Consider the following 20,233-nt stretch of genomic DNA (forward strand, 5'->3'; position numbering starts at 1 on the left):
CACGTTTTTCACGTCCTTGACACGTTTAACACGTCCTTGACACGTTTAACACGTCTTTGATACGTTTAACACGTCCTTGATACGTTTAACACATTTTGACACGTTTAACATGATTTTCTCGTTTTTAACACGTTTAACACGTTTTTGGCACGTTTAACACGTTTTTGACACGTTTAACACGTTTTGACACATTTAACACGTTTTTCACATCTTTGACACGTTTAACACGTTTTTGACATGTTTAACACATTTTTCACGTCTTTGACACGTTTAATAAGTCCTTAACACGTTTAACACATTTAACATTATTTTCACGTTTTTAACACGTGTAACACGTTTTTGACACGTTTAACAAGATTTTCACGTTTTTGACACGTTTAACACATTTTTGGCACGTTTAACACGTTTTTGACACGTTTAACACGTTTTGACACATTTAACACGCTTTTCAAGTTTGTGACATGTTTAACATGTTTTTGACACATTTAACATGTTTTTCACGTCTTTGACACGTTTTTCACGTCCTTGACACGTTTAACACGTTTTTGACACGTTTAACATGATTTTCACGTTTAACATGATTTTCACATTTAACATGATTTTCACGTTTAACACGTTTTTGGCACGTTTAACATGTTTTTGACACGTTTTTCACGTCCTTAACACGTTTTTGACACATTTAACACGTTTTTCACGTCCTTAACACGTTTAACATGTCCTTGACACGTTTAACACGATTTTCATGTTTTTAACACGTTTGACACATTTTTTACATTTTGGCACATTTTGCACGTTTTGGCACGTTTAACAAGTTTTTCACATATTTAACACGTTTTTACACGTTTAACACGTTTTCACGTTTTTGACACATATAACACGTTTTTTTACGTTTTTGACATATTTAACACATTTGTTTACGTTTTTGACACATTTAACACATTTTTTTTTACGATTTTGACACATTTACCTTATTTTGACACGTTTAACATGTTTTCACGTTTTTTTACCATTCAACACATTTTTTTACGTTTTTGACACGTTTAACCGATTTTCACGTTTTTTGACGTCTTTAACACATTTTTTTTACGTTTTTGACACATTTACCACATTTTTGACACGTTTAACACGTTTTGGCATGTTTAACAAGTCTTTCACATGTTTGGAACGTTTAACACGTTTTCGTGTTTTTAACACGTTTAAAACGTTTTTAACACATTAAACACGTTTAATACATTGTTGACACATTTCACATGTTTTTTACGTTTTTGAAACGTTTGACACATTTTTAACACATTTAACACGTTTTTAACACGTTTAACATGTTTCTCATGTTTTGGCACGTTTAATAAATTCTTCACTTGTTTGGCATGTTTAACACATTTTTATACGTTTAACACGTTTTTACGTTTTTGACATGTTTAACACGTTTTAAACCTATCAAAACGTGTGAAAAACATGTTAAACGTATGAAAAATGTCAAAAACGTGTTAAATGTGCCAAAAACGTGAAAAACGTGAAAATGTGTGAAAGTGTGAAAAACGTGTTTAAACGTGTGAAAAACGTAAAAAAACGTGTTAAAACGTGTGGAAAACTTGAAAACGTGTGAAAACGTGTTAAACTTGCCAAAACATGAAAAACATGTTAAACGTGTCAAATATGTGTAAAACGTGTAAAAATGTGTTAGAATGCCAAAAATGTTTTTAACGTGCCAAAAACGTGAAAAACATGTTAAACGTATGAAAACGTGTTATATGTGATATAAGTGTGAAAAACGTGTTAAATGTGTTAAACGTGTTAAATGTGCCAAAACGTGAAAAAACGTGTTAAACGTGTCAAAAATATGTAAAACGTGTTAGACATGCCAAAAACGTGTGAAAAAAGTGAAAAACATGTTAAACGTGTGAAAAACGTATTAAACATGTTAAAAATGTGCCAAAACGTGTGAAAAACATGAAAACATGTTAAACTTGTTAAAACTTGTGGAAAACGTGAAAAACATATGAAAACGTGTGAAAAATGTGAAAACGTGTGAAAAATGTGAAAACGTGTGAAAAACGTGAAAATGTGTGAAAAACGTGAAAAATGTGTTAAAACGTGTTAAAACGTGAAAAACATGTTTATCGTGTGAAAAACATGTTAAACGTGTGAAAAACATGTTAAACGTGTGAAAAACGTGAAAACGTGTGAAAAATGTGTGAAAAACGTGAAAATGTGTTAAAACGTGTGAAAAACGTGAAAAATTGTGGAAAATGTGAAAAACATGTTTATCGTGTGAAAAACATGTTAAACGTGTGAAAATGTGTTTTAAGTGTGAAAATGTGTTAAACATGTCAAAAACGTGTTTGAACGTGCCAAAAATGTGTAAAAATATGTTAAACAAGTCAAAAACGTGTTAAACATGTCAAAAACGTATTAAACGTGCCAAAAACGTGAAAATATATTTAAAAAATTAAAATTTTGAACTGATATTTTATTTTACAAACATAGGAATTAGAATTGAATTACAATTCTATCATTTTCCCAAACATAGGAATTGGAATTCAATTACAATTCTATAATTTTTCCAAAAATAGGAATTGAATTGTAATTCAATGCCAATTCTCATAGAATTGGAATTAGAATTCCAATGTCAATGCCAATTTCAATTCCAATTCCAATTCATCAAACACACCCTAGGTGATTTTCTTAATATATATAAAAAAAAATTAAGAAAAAATAATTATTTCGAAACACAACCCTCATTTGAAAACACTATAAATTTGATGTTGATCATAATGAGACAATTTTAAAAGCATAACCTAGTCAATGAGACATAATTTTAGTATTCGAAATTTATATATTGATGAAGATACATTTTTTTAAAGTAGACCTATACTAACACATTACCCACAAAATAATCATAAACACTCACTAGTCTTAATGAATATATGCTTAATTCTGCCGGCTTTTATCCGTTGAGGAGGATGCAACCGCTGCCGGATCTGTGAAAAAAAAGAGGTCACCATCATCCTGATCATCCTCGTACTTATCCACAAAGACTTGTAGAAGCCTCGGAATGGGAGGTTGATTCACATCTTTAACACCTTCTAGTATCTGTACCACTTCACCCATTGTAGGTCTGTCGCTTTCTTCGTTTTGTATGCACCAACATGCCACCTTATAAATCCTCATCACGTCTTCCGCCTCCACACCCGTTCTATCCAATCGATCGTCCAACAAACTCACTATATCCCCGCCTTTCAACACCAAATTTGCAGCCAAAGTCGGGAAGAATTTTATTCTCTCGTCTTCCAACCACTCCGAGTTCCTCCTTCCCGATATCAACTCGAACACCATCATCCCATAACTATAAACATCAGCTTTCGCAGTTATAGCTTGTCCCGATATCCATTCCGGAGCAAGATAGCCTCTAGTTCCTCTTATCGTAGTCAAAACTCTACTGAAATCTCGACCTATTAGCTTTGCCAGACCGAAATCAGCCACCATGGGACAGAATTCCGAATCCAAGAGGATGTTTTCAGGCTTTATATCGCAGTGGACGATGCAATCTCGACATTTCTCGTGTAAATAAGTCAGGCCACGCGCAATTCCGATTGCGACTCTCTGTCGTGTTTTCCAGTCTAGAGTTTTAGAATTCTCTTCGTGGAAAAGAACAGAACCGAGTGAACCGTTCTGCATGTAGTCGTAAACGAGCAATCTATTGTCGCCTTCGGAACAAAATCCGCGAAGGCGGACGAGGTTAACGTGTTGAACGGTTCCAATCGTGCTTACTTCCATTCTGAACTGCTTCTCTCCTTGTCTTATGCTGTCTAGTCTCTTAACGGCTATCAAAGTTGAATCTTTCAACATCCCTTTATAAACTGAGCCAAATGCTCCTCCTCCTAATTTCTCCGAGAAGTTTTTGGTTGCAATTTGCAAATCTTTATACACAAACGCAATCAGATATCCTTCCATCTTTGACACTCCAACCCATCTAATCTTCTTCCACCAAATGTAGAACAAAACCAGACCCAAAACAGAGACAGCACCTAGGAAAACCAAAACGGCAGCACCCATAATTATTCTCGTACTCCTCTTTCCACTAGGATGCTCGCCGGCGGCTAGTTTGATATAAATACTCTTTCCATTACCATCGCTTAGACTTAACTGTTCAAGATTCAATAGCCCTTCACTCCAAATCAAACATTCTTTGCCATAAGCATAAGCAAAGCAGGAACAGTTATTGAAGCAGGAAGTTTCACAATCCTTTTCACTTTCAACCGGCCAAGGAATTGAACTATCAGGCAATCTAAATCCAGGAAGCAACTTGAACCCTTCTTTATGATGACATTTCAATTGGGTGTTCTTCATAACACAGCCGCCGGAGAAATCACCAAGATCCCAATCATGGGTTGACTTTGGAGTGAAACCTGGAATGCAATTACAGAAGGGCATTTGAATCTGATTGCAAACTCCATTTGGGCCGCATGAAGCATAAACATCGCATTGCTTTCCCGGTTGAGTCCAGAATAAATTCCATCCAACACCATCGATCCAAGTTGTTTGCTTGACTTGACCGGTTAAATCCAGAAAGAATCGAGTAAGAAGATTGGTATTAAAAGTGGAATACGTAAAATAACTCTCGTTTTCATTGTCAATATAACTCCAATTGTAGAACATCCCTATCTTCATCTCCGGGACATTACTGAAAATCTCACCATCCCATGAACCGCTGAACCAATACGGTACCGATCGATTCCACCGACTGATATATTCATTGTTACTTGCGTCCAATTCAATGGAAAATAAACCGAGAGATGGATCGTCATAGTTTTTCCATGAAGTGATGATTTGGTGCCTGTTGGTGAGTTTGTTATACGAAAGCTTGGAACCGGGTAACCATGTGTCAACAGGGTGATCAAAACTCTGCCAAATCATTATGGATTCATCTGTTAACACGAAATTACCATTGTCACCGAGGATTGCTTCAATGTTTGATGATGAATTATGGGGGGAAAAGACGTTGTCTTCATCGGTGGACCAGATTAGTGTTTGGGATTGGAGAAGTATCAATTTGCGGCCGAGGATTTTGAGTTGAGATGAGTGTGTATCTGAGATGGGTTTGTCTCTGTTTGCTACCCAAACAACAGTTTGGGGATGGATATTGTGATACCATATTCCTATGTAGTTTTTTGAGGAGGAATTACCTGGTTTGAAGAAACCCAGTTCATATATTCCATGTGCTGACACGATTGTCTGGTTTCCGGACAGGATTTGGTTTGATGATATGGTGTTGCCACCGTGGATGAAGGAGAAGTGGAGGAGGAGAACGACGGCGGCGGCGACAAAGAGAATGGTGTTCATAGCTTCACTATTTTACTCTCAATTAATGAGAGGTTGGTTTGCTATTTAATGAATCAAACTTCTTAGCTAGAGAGAGTTGCTATTTAATGTAGATTGTGCCATTTTTCTATTTAATTTTAACAAACATTATTATTTTTTTATTTAAATGATAATTTTGGATGTATTATAAATAAAATAAAAATACAACCAACAAACCTAAAGAACTAATCAAAATCCAACAAACAAAATGGAAAACATGAAATTTACAATCCATTACCATCACATTAAGGTTAATCATAATATTAGTATGAACAAATTTCAAATCATTAATTTAAGACGTTTTGAGTTTGAATCAAATTCGTAATTTTAATGTTATATGCACTCAAAATTCATAAGTTTATCTCGAAATATACTTTGAATATGATGTCGATCAAAATTGATTACGTGTTTAATTCTCTATGAACTTTGACTTTGTGGTTAGTGAGAACTTGAATTGTCAAATCAAAAGGAATAATAGAGATTAAATCAGTTATTGGGGGTTGATAATGAATTAAACTAATGAGGTTGCTATTTAATATCAGTTATGAATGAAGATATATGGGTTTGCTATTTAATATCAAAGTAATGAGCGAAAAAGATAGGGGTTTGACATTTCATACTAGACTTTTGCCGGCGCTTAATCATCGGCATATTATTTGCGTCAGTAGGCTGAAATTAAATGAAAAGATAAATTAAAGTACATTCCTCGAAAACAAATATACAAAAATGAAATGCAAATGTAATTTATGGTACCAAACATAAATTTTAAACTGAATTTTTATGGGAAGAATGTGAATTTTCTTATAAAGTTGAATATAAATGTCAAATTTATTTGTTAAGTTTTAAATTCTATGTAAAATGTCAAATTTATTTAATTTAACCGATTTCTCTAACGAGGATAAAATGTAGTGTTGTTGTCAATGACATGTCATATCCACGTATTATTATTGTATATATTATTTTTATAAACAATAATCTAATTCAAACAGATCTTATCATTAAAAATAAAACTAAATAAAAATAAAAATAACTTCTTCTCTCTCAAGACATCTTTATTTAACACCGTTAATACATCTCCGACAATAACTCCGACAACCAACACCAGCAACCCATCTGCAATAGATTTCGTTAGAGATTATAAATGTTTCGGGATTAATTTTCTCTTCCTCCTTCATAGCCTTCTTCAACACTTTCTCCTGCTACTTCCTCGAAAACATATTCAAGTCCAATAACAATTCCTTTTTGTCGTCACTTTCCCATTCCAACACAAATGTCGCCGGAATCATCCTTCCCCTCTGCTTGCTCTTCTTCGACGACGAATCCTTCTTCGGGGAGCACCAGAAACAACCCATTTTCTTAGGCGGTGAAGGAGACAGAGAAGACTCATACAGATTCGACAAATCCGAAGAAAAGTAATTGATCTAAATTTTGCGCTGCTCAGGTTTCCTTCATTTGCGAGAGATTTTCCTTTATAGTCAACGAATTCGATAAATTAGATGGCGAAGAAACATACCCATTTTCAGCTCTAGCTTCTTGTTCTCTTCTTCATCATCATTTGACTGATGAGTGGATCTTGCCATAGATTTCGTTGAAGGAAGCTTGAGATTTGAACCGAAAGAAGGAGTTGGGAACAATTTGATTTTATAGAAGCGAGTCTCGAGGTGAGTGGGGAGAACGGAGTCGGGATTGAAGCCGACACAATTGACGGCATCCACCTGTTCGAGGACGCAATTGTCAATTTCTTGGCTGATGATCTCTTATACTGATCTCTTCTCATCATTGTCTATGAAAAATCCGCCATAGAAAAGAACGAAACAGAGAAAAATTGTTTAGGGTTTATGCATTTCTTTATTGATACGAAAGAGACAACTTCAATAATAACCATCCCTTCTTGTGTCGCCATTCTTGATGATGTGCAAAGACATTATTTTATCGGTGTTGGTTGTCGGAGTTATGAGAGATTAACATGTTGAAGAGATGAAGTTATTTTTAATTTTATTTGTTTAATGTTAAGATTCGTTTGAATTGAAAATTTTGATTATAAAAATAATACGTGGATATGACATGTCAATGACAAAATGCCTATATTTTAACTTTCGTTAGAGAAATCTGTTAAGCTCAATAAATTCGACACTTTTTGATAAGTTTCTATACAAATATAATTTTACAATTTAATAAACAAATTTGACACTTCCTTCCAACTTTATAAATAAAATTGACATTCTTCCTATTTCTTTATTAAAAACAGTAACATTATGTTACGGTTCAGAAATAATTGTTGTGGTCCCAAAATAAATCCAGCACCCTCCAACGGTCCAATTGAGCACTTGGACTTGGATTTCTGTTTTTTAGTTTTAAATTATGTTTTGATTCAATTTTTTGTTATTTCCCAAACTGATTTTTGTTATGTCTTTAGTGGTTGTTGCAACAATGAATATTCAGGGGAAAATCAGACACTATATAATGTTTATCCCACCTCCTCAAATGGTCATCGAATGATTGAATATATGAAATTTCTTGTGAAAGTTCTTCACCCCAATTGTATTTTATGTTTTGACCCTTTATTTTGGACTGTTAGTTGTATACTAGCAGTATTCTTTTCTTATCCTTGATTCTTCTTTTCCCCTCATCTTGAAATCTTCTTTACATAACTCTTTCGTTGCACTTTGATCATAGATTTCTCACTCGGTTCTCAAAATCAAGACTAATGATGCCACTAAACTGGACATTACCCCCATTCACTTTACAAATGAAGCAATAATGTGGTATGTGTCCTATTTGTAGAATCGCAACCATAAAGAATCCATGACGTGAGATGTGTTCAAGAGAGACCTCTTGCTACAATTCGATCCTTCCATACATGACACCCCTATGAGGCAATTAATGTACCCAAAGTAAGTTAATACTGTCCAAGAATATAATCTCCACTACATGTCAATTTCCCAAAAATTACATAGCATGCCGAGGGAATACATTATAGACTGCTACTTGCCCGACTTAAGGGAGGAGATTGCGAACTACATCAAGATGCGATTTTCTAGGTCCCTAAATGAAGCCATGTCCATGGCTAAGGTCCAAGAAGCAATGTACAAGTCCTTAATGAGCAAAGGGCACTTGTACAACATTGAACCGCTACTACTGCCCAAGCCGTCCAATGTTAACACGGTCGGGCCAAGCACCAACCGAAATACTGACCCCAATAATTCTTTCCACGTGTCTTGTTCCGGCATAAACCAAGGCTACATTAAGCAATTAGACCCGACTGTAATGGATGAAAAAAAGGAAGAAAGACCAATGTTATACTTGCAATGAAAAGTGGGAGCCCAACCATATCTGCAAATCTAAATTATTCATGGTCTCGGCTAATCATCAAGAAGTTCAAGAACCCATTTAAGAACCAGTTTTTAATGATCCACCTTTGTTGCTTGAGGTAGGGGATGAACCAACCATTTCTTTGCATGCATTAACCGGTTCTAAAAGTTTTCAAACACTCCAGATCCTTGGTAAAATCAGGAACTTGTTGGTGGTGATCTTGATTGATATAGAAAACACCCATAATTTTATCAATAGTAGGATTTTGGAGAAAATAAGCCACAAAAGTATGGCTACCCAAGCGCAAACGGTTAGAGTGGTTAATGGCTCCAACATTTTATGCTCTAGCATTTGCCAAGACTTGAAATGGTTAATGGAAAGAAATGATTACCAAACAAAAATGAAGGAAATTTCCATGGACGGATACAATATTGTGTTAGGCATCGAGTGACTGATTACTTTAGGCCTTCATCTTGAAATTTCGAAAAAACTGACAATTTTTTATGAGAAGCTAGGGAAAATCACGGTCTTACAGGGTATTCATCGGACAAAGAAGAACATGATACAAGGCAACCAGCTAGAGAAGACCTTGGAAAATTGTAGTGTTGCTGCCATGGTGAAAATAAGGAGTAAACACGAAGGCCAAACTATTTCACTTGCTATAATGACATTGGAAGAGATTCATGAAGATCTCCAACAATTAATCGAAGTCTTCAACGCTCTATTCCAGCAACCCAAAGACCTACCACCAGTTATGAGAGTAATTAGAAGTCATGGTTGTTTTATTGCACCTGTGGTGCTGGTCCGAAAGAGGGACTTGTTCTGGATTTTTGATACCACCCTAGTGTATGTGCGGAGCTAGAAGAAGTTATTTTTATATCTACACCAGGTCCTGGCGACATTGCTGCAACAAATGTCAGTTCTCAACAAAAGAAAAATTGACTTTGGGTGCACACAAATTTCCCACATGGGTGAAGTGGCGACTTACACGGCAATGCTAAGGCCAGCTCCACTATTGAAAAGATGTTACCGAAGGTTTATCAAGAAATACAGTCCTATAGTCTGACCTTTTTTGGACCTGCTGAAAATACCGAATCATTTTCGATCCTACCCAACTTTCAATAACTTTTTCTCAAACTACCCATCTGTCCATTCTTTTTCCCAAATTACCCACCTTATTTCTCTACATTCTTAATTAACTCATTAATTAACTCACTATCTCTCCTAACCCAATAATTAACCTCTCTCTCATTAAATAATCATCTTTCTCTTAATTATTAATTAACATTCTCCTCTTTTCAACTATTAATTAATCTATTCTATCACAATCAACTAATAAAATAATATATATTTTATTATATAAATATTAAATAAAATAAAATATATATTTTATTTTTATTTAAATTTATAAATATAATATATATAATTAAAATTAATAAATATAATATATAATTAAAACTAAACCTAGTAAACTAAATCATTTAAATAAATGTTATAAACTAAAATAAAATATTAACTTTGATTGTAACAAGTTGTTTGACATGAACTTAGATTGGAAACAATATATTGAATTATGCTATAATTTATCAACACGTTGTGAAATGTGGAAATACAAGTTTAACCCAATTCTTAATCAAGCATATTGAACATTTCCACTCTCAAATAATTGGGAAAGGTATGGTGTTCTCATTTGTGATGAAGACATTAAGAAAAAAAAGCTTGGTATGAAGGGTCAAAGTTCGCGTATTCGAACTGAAATGGATAACTCTCGAAAAGTGAGAGTTTGTGGACGATGCAGACAAGAAGGACATACAGGATGAAGTTCGCGATGTACTGAATGTGATTGATATTTATTATGTATTTTATTTTATTGTAATGTTTATGTAATATATTTGATTGGGATATAATGTAATGTATTTTATTGTAATGTTTATGTAATGTATTTTATTTTAATATTTATGTAATGTATTCAATTTTATTTTAATTTATAATAGTTATTTAATTTATTTAATTTAGTGTATTTAATTTTAATTATATATATTATATTTATAAATTTAAATAAAATAAAATATATGTATTATTTTATTTAATATTTATATAATATATTTTAATTAGTTGATTAAGATAGAATAGATTAATTAATAAGTAAATTAATAGTTTACAGAGAGATGATGTTAATTAATAATTAAGAGATAGTTATTTAATGGGTTTAGAGAGAGAGAAGGGGGTTAATTATTGGGTTAGGAGAGAGAGTGAATTAATTAATGGGTTAATTAAGAATGTAGAGAGGGAAGGTGGGTAGTTTGGGAAAAAGAATGAAAATGTGGGTAGTTTGGGAAAAAGTTTTTGAAAGTTGGGTAGGACCGGAAATAATTCAAAAATACCCCCGAACAATAAGAAAAAAGAGCTCTCTTTGACGATTGGAGGATGCGCATTAGAGGCTGACCAGACCACGATATTTTCTTTGAGGGCGACAAATTTTGAAAGGGGAGAAATTATTACGGTCCAGAAATAATTGTTGCGGTTCCAAAATAAATCCAGCATCATTTAACGGTCCAATTGAGCACTTGGACTTGGATTTCTGCTTCTTAGTTTAAAATTTTGTTTTGATTCAATTTTTTTATTATTTCCCAAACTGATTTTTGTTATGTCTTAAGTATTTGTTGCAACAATAATAACTGAATATTCTGGGGGAGATCAACCACTATATAATGTTGATCCCACTTCCCCAAATGGCTATCGAATGAATGAATATATGAAATTTCTTGTGAAAATTTTTACCCCAATTGTATTTTATGTTTTGACCCTTTGTTTTGGACTGTCATTTGTATACTAGCAGTATTCTTTTCTCATCCTTTATTCTTCTTTTTCCCTCATCTTGAAATCTTCTTTACATAACTCTTCCAATGCACTTTGATCATAGATTTCTCACTCGGTTCTTGAAATCAAAAACTCATAAACATTAGTTACATATTCGAGTCGTAACACATTATTTGTTTGGAATTTATTAAATATTCTTTAGCAACATTGATTAAAGGAATGTTACCGTCTACCTAAAAGTTACCGACTACCTAAAAGTTTTTTAGGTAATTAATTTGAATGTTTTTATATTCTATTAGGAGTAAATGTTTTATATTCATTAATAAAATTGCAATATATTTTCTTTAATCTAAAAAATGGGTTTCTCTAGGTTAATACATAACTATAATATTTGAGCTTATTTGTTGTATATTTTTTATTTTGACAAAAATCAAAACTAATAATATTTGTTAGAAAAAATAGAAATATTTTTTTGTATGTAGCTTGATAATAACTTATCAAAAAATAATTTTTTTCATCTATTTTTAACTTTTAAAAGTTTCATTCAATTCAGTTCAATCACATTATTCATAGTAAATAATACTAAAAAGGTTTTTAGTTTTCACTTTCACAAATTTCAAAATTAATTGGAATAGTAATAGTGATAAACTACTTAATTTTCAAATAAATTCAACATAAAAAGAACAAAATAAATAAAAATTATCGGTTGTAGTTCACTTTGCTTACTATCATTAATAACTGGATAGTCGGAGGACATGATCTAACCTACCATGTTCCCCAAGTTGTACCATTCTTCAAACTAGCATAATGTCTTCAAACTAACATAACGTCGCATGCAAAGATAAATAAAATTTACATTTACAAAGTTGAAATAAATAATTTTCACATCTTTGTCGTCATCGTCATCATTATTATCGTTTTCATCGCCTTCATCATCATTTTCGTCGATAATATCTATGGTATGAACATGAGGGGATTCAATAGTTGAGACAATCTAGTGGTCGTTTTACTCCTCTCATTCAACGTTGTTTTTGTTATTCATAAAAAAAAAATAGGATAACAAATTTGATAAAAAGACATTCATTTAATTTTTTTTCTCAGTAGTTCACCAATTTAACCCTCATTTCTTACATAATAGATATATCATATTTACTAATCTTGTAACCTCATTTTTGCACCCAATTATCTCAATATAGTACCAACATATTTTAATTTCATTTTTTACAAACCAACAATCTCATCATATCATTAACCTCTTTACCTTAACTTTTTCAGTAGACCAACAATCTCATTCATATATTTAACAACCAATATTTTTGTTTTCCAATTAATCTCTCATTTTATTCCTCGACAACCCAACAATAAATCTCTTATCATTGACAAACCAATAATACCGGCCTCTTCCCTCGGTAAACTAACCACAAATCTTAATCACACTTTCATAAATCTTATCCCTCGGTAAACCAACCACCAATCTCAATAATAATTTCACACGCCTCTTGTCCCTCCCTCTTAGCAAATCAACCACAAAATCTCTATCGACGACATCTCTTATAACTCAGTAAACCAACCGCAAACCAACCATCAATTTTAATCATCTAAATCCCAATATTATCGATCTCATATCCATCGACAATTCAACCACCAATCTCAATTGACATCACAATTCAATGTTACCAGTCTCTTATCCCTCGTGAAATCAATCATCTCTCATTTATTACCTTCCTTTTATCCACAAATATAATTTATTTAAATATATCGTAAATTAAATTTTAAATAGATGGTTATATATATATATATATAATATATTTGAAAAATATGGTTTATATATATAATAATAATAATATAAAAATAATTAATTCAAATAAAATTATTAATATATATAAATATTTATTAAAAAATCTATAGAAGAAAATTTATTATTTATTATATTAATATAATTAAATTAATTTTGTATGATTAATTCTTGAATGGTTGATATTTTATTTATTAGTTAAAATAAAAACGAAAAAGAAATAAAAATATATATAATTTTAAAAAATGGTGTAGAATTATATATATATATATATATATATATATATATATATATTAATGAATACTTATATATATTTTTTAATATTTTTTTAAATAGTTAATATTATTATATATTTCATTTATTAGTTAGACGGTGAAATGTAAAAACATATAAAAAGTATTTTTTATTTAAACCAACTCATAGTTCGACTCATACAGACAATATCATTAGTTTTACGCTAAGTTTCAAATTAATCACGTAATAATTCAAGCCATTTAAATTTTAAGCATTATTATTATATATATATATATAATTAAAATTATATTTATAAAATTTATTATTTGTTGTCTGTATATTTAATTTATTAACTAGAGAATTAAATTAAAGAAATAATTCAAAAATATATAATAAATAATTATTTTAATATAATATAATTAAAATTTTATTTATAAAATTTATTAATTCTTGATTGTACTTGTTTTTGTTAGATTGAAAGTGTTTTTGTTTGATTGAAAGTTCGAAACATACCTGTAACATTTTTAATTTTATATTTAACCGTTTTAAGTTTATGAACGTATCAACTCACCGTTCAATCCAAATTTTCATTTACTCTTTTATATATATATATATATCCAAATTAATCACAACTCTCGTTCCGACAATTCAGACACTTTGAAATTAAGTATTATTTTATATTTATATTTATATTTATATTAATATTAATATTAATATTTATATTTATATTTATATTTATATTAATATTTATATTTATATTTATATTTATATTTATATTTATATTTATATTTATATTTATATTTATATTTATATTTATATTTATATTTATATTTATATTTATATTTATATTTATATTTATATTTATATTTGATTCATTTTAAAATTTGACGTGGGTCAACAATTACATTTTATGTTGGTTTTTTTCAGTTGAGGTCCTGATCTATAATGAGAGGTAATGATTAAAAATATACATTACATTTTTATCCTCATAGAGAGAGCACAAGGACAATTTCCTAACAAATAAGGATTCCTATTAAAGGTTTTTACTGGTACATGTAAGATTAAAAAAATATATATCACAATTTTATCCCCTACTATAGGAAGGCAAGGAGCGATTTCAATAAAGGTGATACCCTTATTAGAAAAGGATGGGAGGAGGAGATAATTCTTCACCGGAGAGATGAAGAGATCTGGATTTTGATAGAGGGAAAGGACAAATATAAGAAGGAGTCATTGCTCTTAACATTTGTCGTGCCCAACATGTGAGAAATTTGCCCCAGTATATAGTGCTCAGAAGTTTCCTTTTAATTCTGTTACAAATCAACTGTTGAGGTGGCCTAACAAATTAAGGGCCACTTTGTAAGAAGATAAACACTACAGGGAAATAAATGCAAAAGGATAAAATAGAATAACCAAATGGTTATTTAAAAACGATAGAAAAAGATAAAGTTGCTCCTCAGATCCAACGGCTTCCAATGCTTCACGTGTAAGATTCTCACCCATTTAATATTCTTAATTTTGTCTTTAACAATACCCTCTTCTTCAATATTTCGTTGACCTCAACGAAGTCTCACCGATATCTTCCTTGTCTGCCCCTGTTCCAGGATTTTCTCAAGGTGTTCCATAACCAACGTCTCAACATCCTCCCAAGAGTTTTCTTCTTCTTCTTTGCTTGACCATTTAACGAGCAACTGACGACGCCGATTTCCCTCCTTCATCAAGTGTTTTTCTACTCGAATTTCTTCCGGGATACAGTCCGGAACCACCAAACTAGGTATGTCTTCAATCTTGTTCGGTGTTCTATGATGACTTTTTAGTTGTGATATATAAAAAACATTATGAATTTCAGCTTCTTGCCTTAAATCCAACCTGTAGGCTACTTCCCCAATTCGTCCTGTTATACGAAATGGACCAAGGAATCTGGGGGGAGTTTGTGATATGTCTTCCTTACAGAAAATTGTCGATATAACTGAAGTTTAACAAGAACCCAATCTTCCACAGAAAACTTTGCTTATGTTTGATGTTTATCATGAATCTGTTTCATTCTGTTTTGGGCTCTTTGCAGGTGAAATTTGAGTAATTGGAGGGTACCTTCCCTATTCAACAAGGTGCGGTTTACTTCCTCAATTCGAGAATCTCCTACTAGATATGGTGTATAAACTGGGGGTTTATACCCATATATAGCTTCGAAAGGAGAAACTTGAATGGTTGAATGAAAGTTAGTGTTGTACCACCATTTCGCAAGGGGAAGCCATTGATCCCACTAATTCGGGCGTTGTCCTATCATACAACGCATATATGTTCCCAAACAATGATTGACGACTTCTGATTGACCGTCAGATTGTGGGTGATAAGTTGAAGAAAGGGCTTGATGCACACTCTGCATTTTGAGGAACTCCCGCCAGAATATGCTAATAAATTTTTTGTCTAGGTCACTTATTATTGATAAAGCATTCCATAGAGTTTGAAGACGTTGTCCAAGAATACTTTTGCAATCTTTTTAGTTGTGAAAGGATGATGTAGACCCACGAAGTGTGCCATTTTGGATAGGCGATCAACCACCACAAAAATCATTGTTTTCCCCTACATTAGGTAAGTGTTTTATGAAATCCATAGATATTGATTCCCATAATTTATTAGGAATAGGCAGCGGTTGTAGAAGACCCTTCAGAGCCTATGTTTTTCTTTTGTTTCTTTAGTAAACATCGCATGATCGGATATATTCCCTAACATCTCGTGTCATTCATATCCAATAATATACCAATTGCAATTTTTTTACAGGTGATAAGAGTACTTGAGTGACCACCAATCAGGCTAGAATGCATTGCAACAATGAGTATCATTCGAAGCTCAGTATCATAGCCCACCACCAACTTACCGTTTTTCCTCACCGTACCATCTATGAAGGTAAACTTCTTATGAACATCTTCATTTTCCTGGATTTCCTAGATGATCTTTATTAGATTAAGATTAGTGGTCTATGCTTGGTTAATCTTATAGATGACTGGTGAATGGTAAATTGAAATACCCGCACATTGCACTTTATTACCCTTTCTAGATAAAGCATTCGCCATTACATTATCTTTTCCACGTTTGAATTGTACTATAAAGTCATACCCGATCAGCTTATAAAGCCACTTTTTTTGGGCGGGTGTTTGTACTCTTTGTTCCAGCAGATATTTGAGTGATTCATGATCTATCTTAACTACGAATGGTTTGTATCGCATGTAGGGTTTCCATTTCTCGACAGAAAATGTGAGGTCTAACAACTCCCTTTCATAAGTTGAAGAATGATTGTTATCACTTGGAAGGGACCTTCTTATGAATGCAATAGGTTGGTTTTCCTGCATTAGTATTGCTCCGATTCCACTTCCTCTAGCATATGTTTCAACGACAAAAGGAATAACAAAATTAGGTAATGCTAGAACAAGAGGAGACGTCATCAATTGCTTGAGGTGTTTAAAAGTCAGCCCTGCTTCTTCAGTCCAATTAAAATTCCCCTCTTTTAGCAAATATGTTAATTGTTTTTCTATCAATCCATATTTTTGAATGAATCGACGATAATATCCCGTAAGACCCAAGAACCCTCTAAGTTGTTTGATCGTCGTAGGAGGTGGTCAGGTTTCCATAGCTTTCAGCTTTTTAGGGTCAGCTGCTACTCCCTCTTCACTTATGATATGTCCCAAATATGCTATCTGGATACATCCAAATTCACATTTTTCACGGTTGAGAAATAGGATGTGGGTTCCTAGAATCTCTAGAATTTGAGTAACGTGTATCATGTGATCTTCCCAAGTGCGAATATATACCAGGATGTCATCAAAGAAGACCAGTACGAACTTCCTCAAAAACAATTTAAGTATAGTGTTCATAAGACTCTGAAAAGTGAATGGGGTATTAGTTAACCCGAAGGGCATTACCGGGAATTCATACAACCCTTCATGCGTGAAGAACGTTGTCTTGTGTCAATAACCCATTTTCATACGAATCTAATGATAGCCCGAATGAAAGTCGAGTTTCAAGAAGAATTTAGAACCATGAAGCTCCTCCAGTAACTCTTCAATGATGGGAATAGGGAATTTGTCCTTGACTGTAGCTGCATTTAGTTGGCGATAGTCTATACATAAACTCCAAGATTAATCTTTTTTATTACTAAGACAACTGGTGTAGCAAATGCACTATGACTGTGTCGAATGATTCTTTTTCCAGCATTTCATCCACCATGGTCTCAATTTCGGTTTTTTGTAATGCAGGATAACGATATAATCTTAAGCATATTGGTTCCGTACTTGCTTTCAAAATGATTTGGTGATCATGATCCCGGCCTGATGGAAGTTTGGTGGGTTTCTGTAATAGGTCTTCAAACGAAGCCAAAATTCCAGCCAGGCCTTTAAGGGCCTCATGAAAACTCACAACACCAATCGCGAAGAATTGTCCTCCTTCATCAAGTGAGTTCCTTACTTGTACTAGTGCTTCCATATTTCCTTTTTGCAGTAGTTTAGGCAGTTTGTTACTCTTCATTATGTTGATCTTTGTTTGATTAATTCCCTGCAGACATTTAGTATTCCCCTATCGTTCACAAATCAATGTGAGTTTCTCAAAATCCCATGATGATGGCCCTAAAGTTATAAGCCATTCAATGCCCAAAACCACGTCATAACTGGACATAGATAGCACCCGCATGTCGGCTGTATATTCATCTTCGTTCATGGTCCACTTTAAGCCTTGACAACAACTGTCGCTTACTAGGTTTGATCCGTCTTCTACCTTTACTTGTAAAGATTTAGTTGTAACAATAGGTTGGTGAATGTTTTTGAGAACCCAACTACTAATAACATTATGAGTACTACTAGTGTCTATAAGAATAACAACTGATAGTAGCCCAATCTTTCCCAAAATTCGCAGGGTTTGATAGTTCTTCGATCCAGACAAGGCATGGAGAGATATGGAAGGTTCTTCACATCTCGGCGTGGACATAAGAGTATTCAGGTTAGCGGTTTCAGTAGTTTCAGGTATGTTCTCACATTCTCTAGTTTCATTCACTAGTATCATAAACAACTTGGCTTTACACTTGTGATTGGAATCGTATTTCTCATCACAAGTATAACAGAGACCTTTCTTCCTTCAGTCATCAAGAACTTTATGATCTATTTGTTGCATATACCTATGTCTGGGATTTGGGTTAAAAGGGGAAGAGTAAGATGGGTTAGGGTGATATAGTTTGGGATGATTAGACAAGGTAGATTTCGGATAGGAGGGCGTGGGTAATATTGGTGGTCTAGGACTGTATAAGTAACCACTACTCATCAAGGACTTGTAGGTGGCTTCTTGAACCTTGACTACTGCCATAACATTGTTAAGTAAATGAGGTTGCAATAGCCGTACCGAGTTGGCGATCTCTTCTCTAAGACCACTTAGATAAAAGTATAGTATATATTCATCTAACATGTGTATAAGTTTTTGAGAAATAGTCATGTACCTTAGATTATAATCTTGAACAATTTTGGTTGTTTCGGATTCATCAACTGCCTGATTGGGGTATCACAAATCGATGGACCAAATTGCTGAAGCACCGACTTCTTAAGATTTAACCAAGTTAATGCTATTGTTTGATTTCTAGTTTGCAGAAATGATCCATACCAGTTTCGAGCATCCCCTGAGAAGTGAATAGGAGCGATCTCTACCTTAGTTGCATCTGTGGTGCGATCGACCCTAAAGAATTGTTCTGCCGATATATTCAGCCTTCAACATCCACTCCATCAAATTTAGGAAAATCAACTTTCGTGAGTCTTATAGGCGGAACATATGACCTATCCCTTGGTGCACCTGTTCGTGAAGACCCTGCACCATCCTTCGAACGATCACCGTTATCCTTAGTCGCCAGGGTATGTAACTATTCTTCGATGGATCCGACTTTAGTCTCCATCTATTTACGTACTTCCATTATCGTCTGGTTTATTGACTCTATCGATACACGCAGTGAATCGTTATTCGACTGATGTCTTGTTTCGACCATTGTAAAGATCAACAACTCTGATACCAAATGATACCCTTATTAGAAATGAATGGGAAGAGGAGATAATTGTTCACCGAATAGATGAAGAGATCTGGATTTTGATAGAGGGAAATGTGAGATTAAAGAAGGAGCCACTACTCTTAACATTCAACGTGCTCAATATGTGAGAAATCTGTCTAAGTATATAGTGCTCAGAAGATTCCCCTTATTTATGTTACAAATCAACTGTTGAGGTGGCCTAACAAACTAAGGGCCACTTTGTAAGAAGATAAACACTATAAGGAGATAAATGTAAAAAGGGAAAACATAATAACCAAATGATTATTTAAAAACGAAAGAAAAAGAAAAAGTTGTTCCTCAGATCCAACGATTTCCAATGCTCCACGTGTAAGATTTCCACCCATTTGATATTCTTAATTTTGTCTTATAACAAAAGGATCCGACTAGGATTTTTATTGGTAAAGCTGGTGTTGCAACCTATCCTCCCATTAATAGTAAGGTCCAACTACAATAGACAATTGAAGGATATAGACGATATTTTTTTTTTTTTTTTTTTTTGTAAGTCTCTAATTATATACCAAACAAAAACCAGTTTACAATTTTAGATTTCATGAGTTTGTAGATAGAGTTTGAATTCTGATTGAAGTTTAACAAAAAAAAAAAAACAAAAAAAAAATGACATTTTCCAAATCTAG

General features: G+C 33.1%; 1 protein-coding gene across 1 annotated transcript; it reads right to left on the bottom strand.

The window, feature by feature from the left end:
- Positions 1-2,886: 2,886 nt before the first annotated feature.
- Positions 2,887-5,351, bottom strand: LOC124920721 (G-type lectin S-receptor-like serine/threonine-protein kinase At2g19130). Its single transcript, XM_047461274.1, has one exon. It carries the CDS (start codon positions 5,341-5,343, stop codon positions 2,932-2,934), a length of 2,412 nt encoding a protein of 803 aa, XP_047317230.1. The 5' UTR covers positions 5,344-5,351; the 3' UTR covers positions 2,887-2,931.
- Positions 5,352-20,233: the final 14,882 nt, after the last annotated feature.

This window comes from Impatiens glandulifera, chromosome 1 (genome assembly GCF_907164915.1).
Source record: "Impatiens glandulifera chromosome 1, dImpGla2.1, whole genome shotgun sequence".
Lineage (NCBI taxonomy): Eukaryota > Viridiplantae > Streptophyta > Magnoliopsida > Ericales > Balsaminaceae > Impatiens > Impatiens glandulifera.

Bases quoted from the DNA above. Each gene is read 5' to 3' on its own strand.
- LOC124920721 (XM_047461274.1), bottom strand. From the start codon at position 5,343: ATGAACACCATTCTCTTTGTCGCCGCCGCCGTCGTTCTCCTCCTCCAC.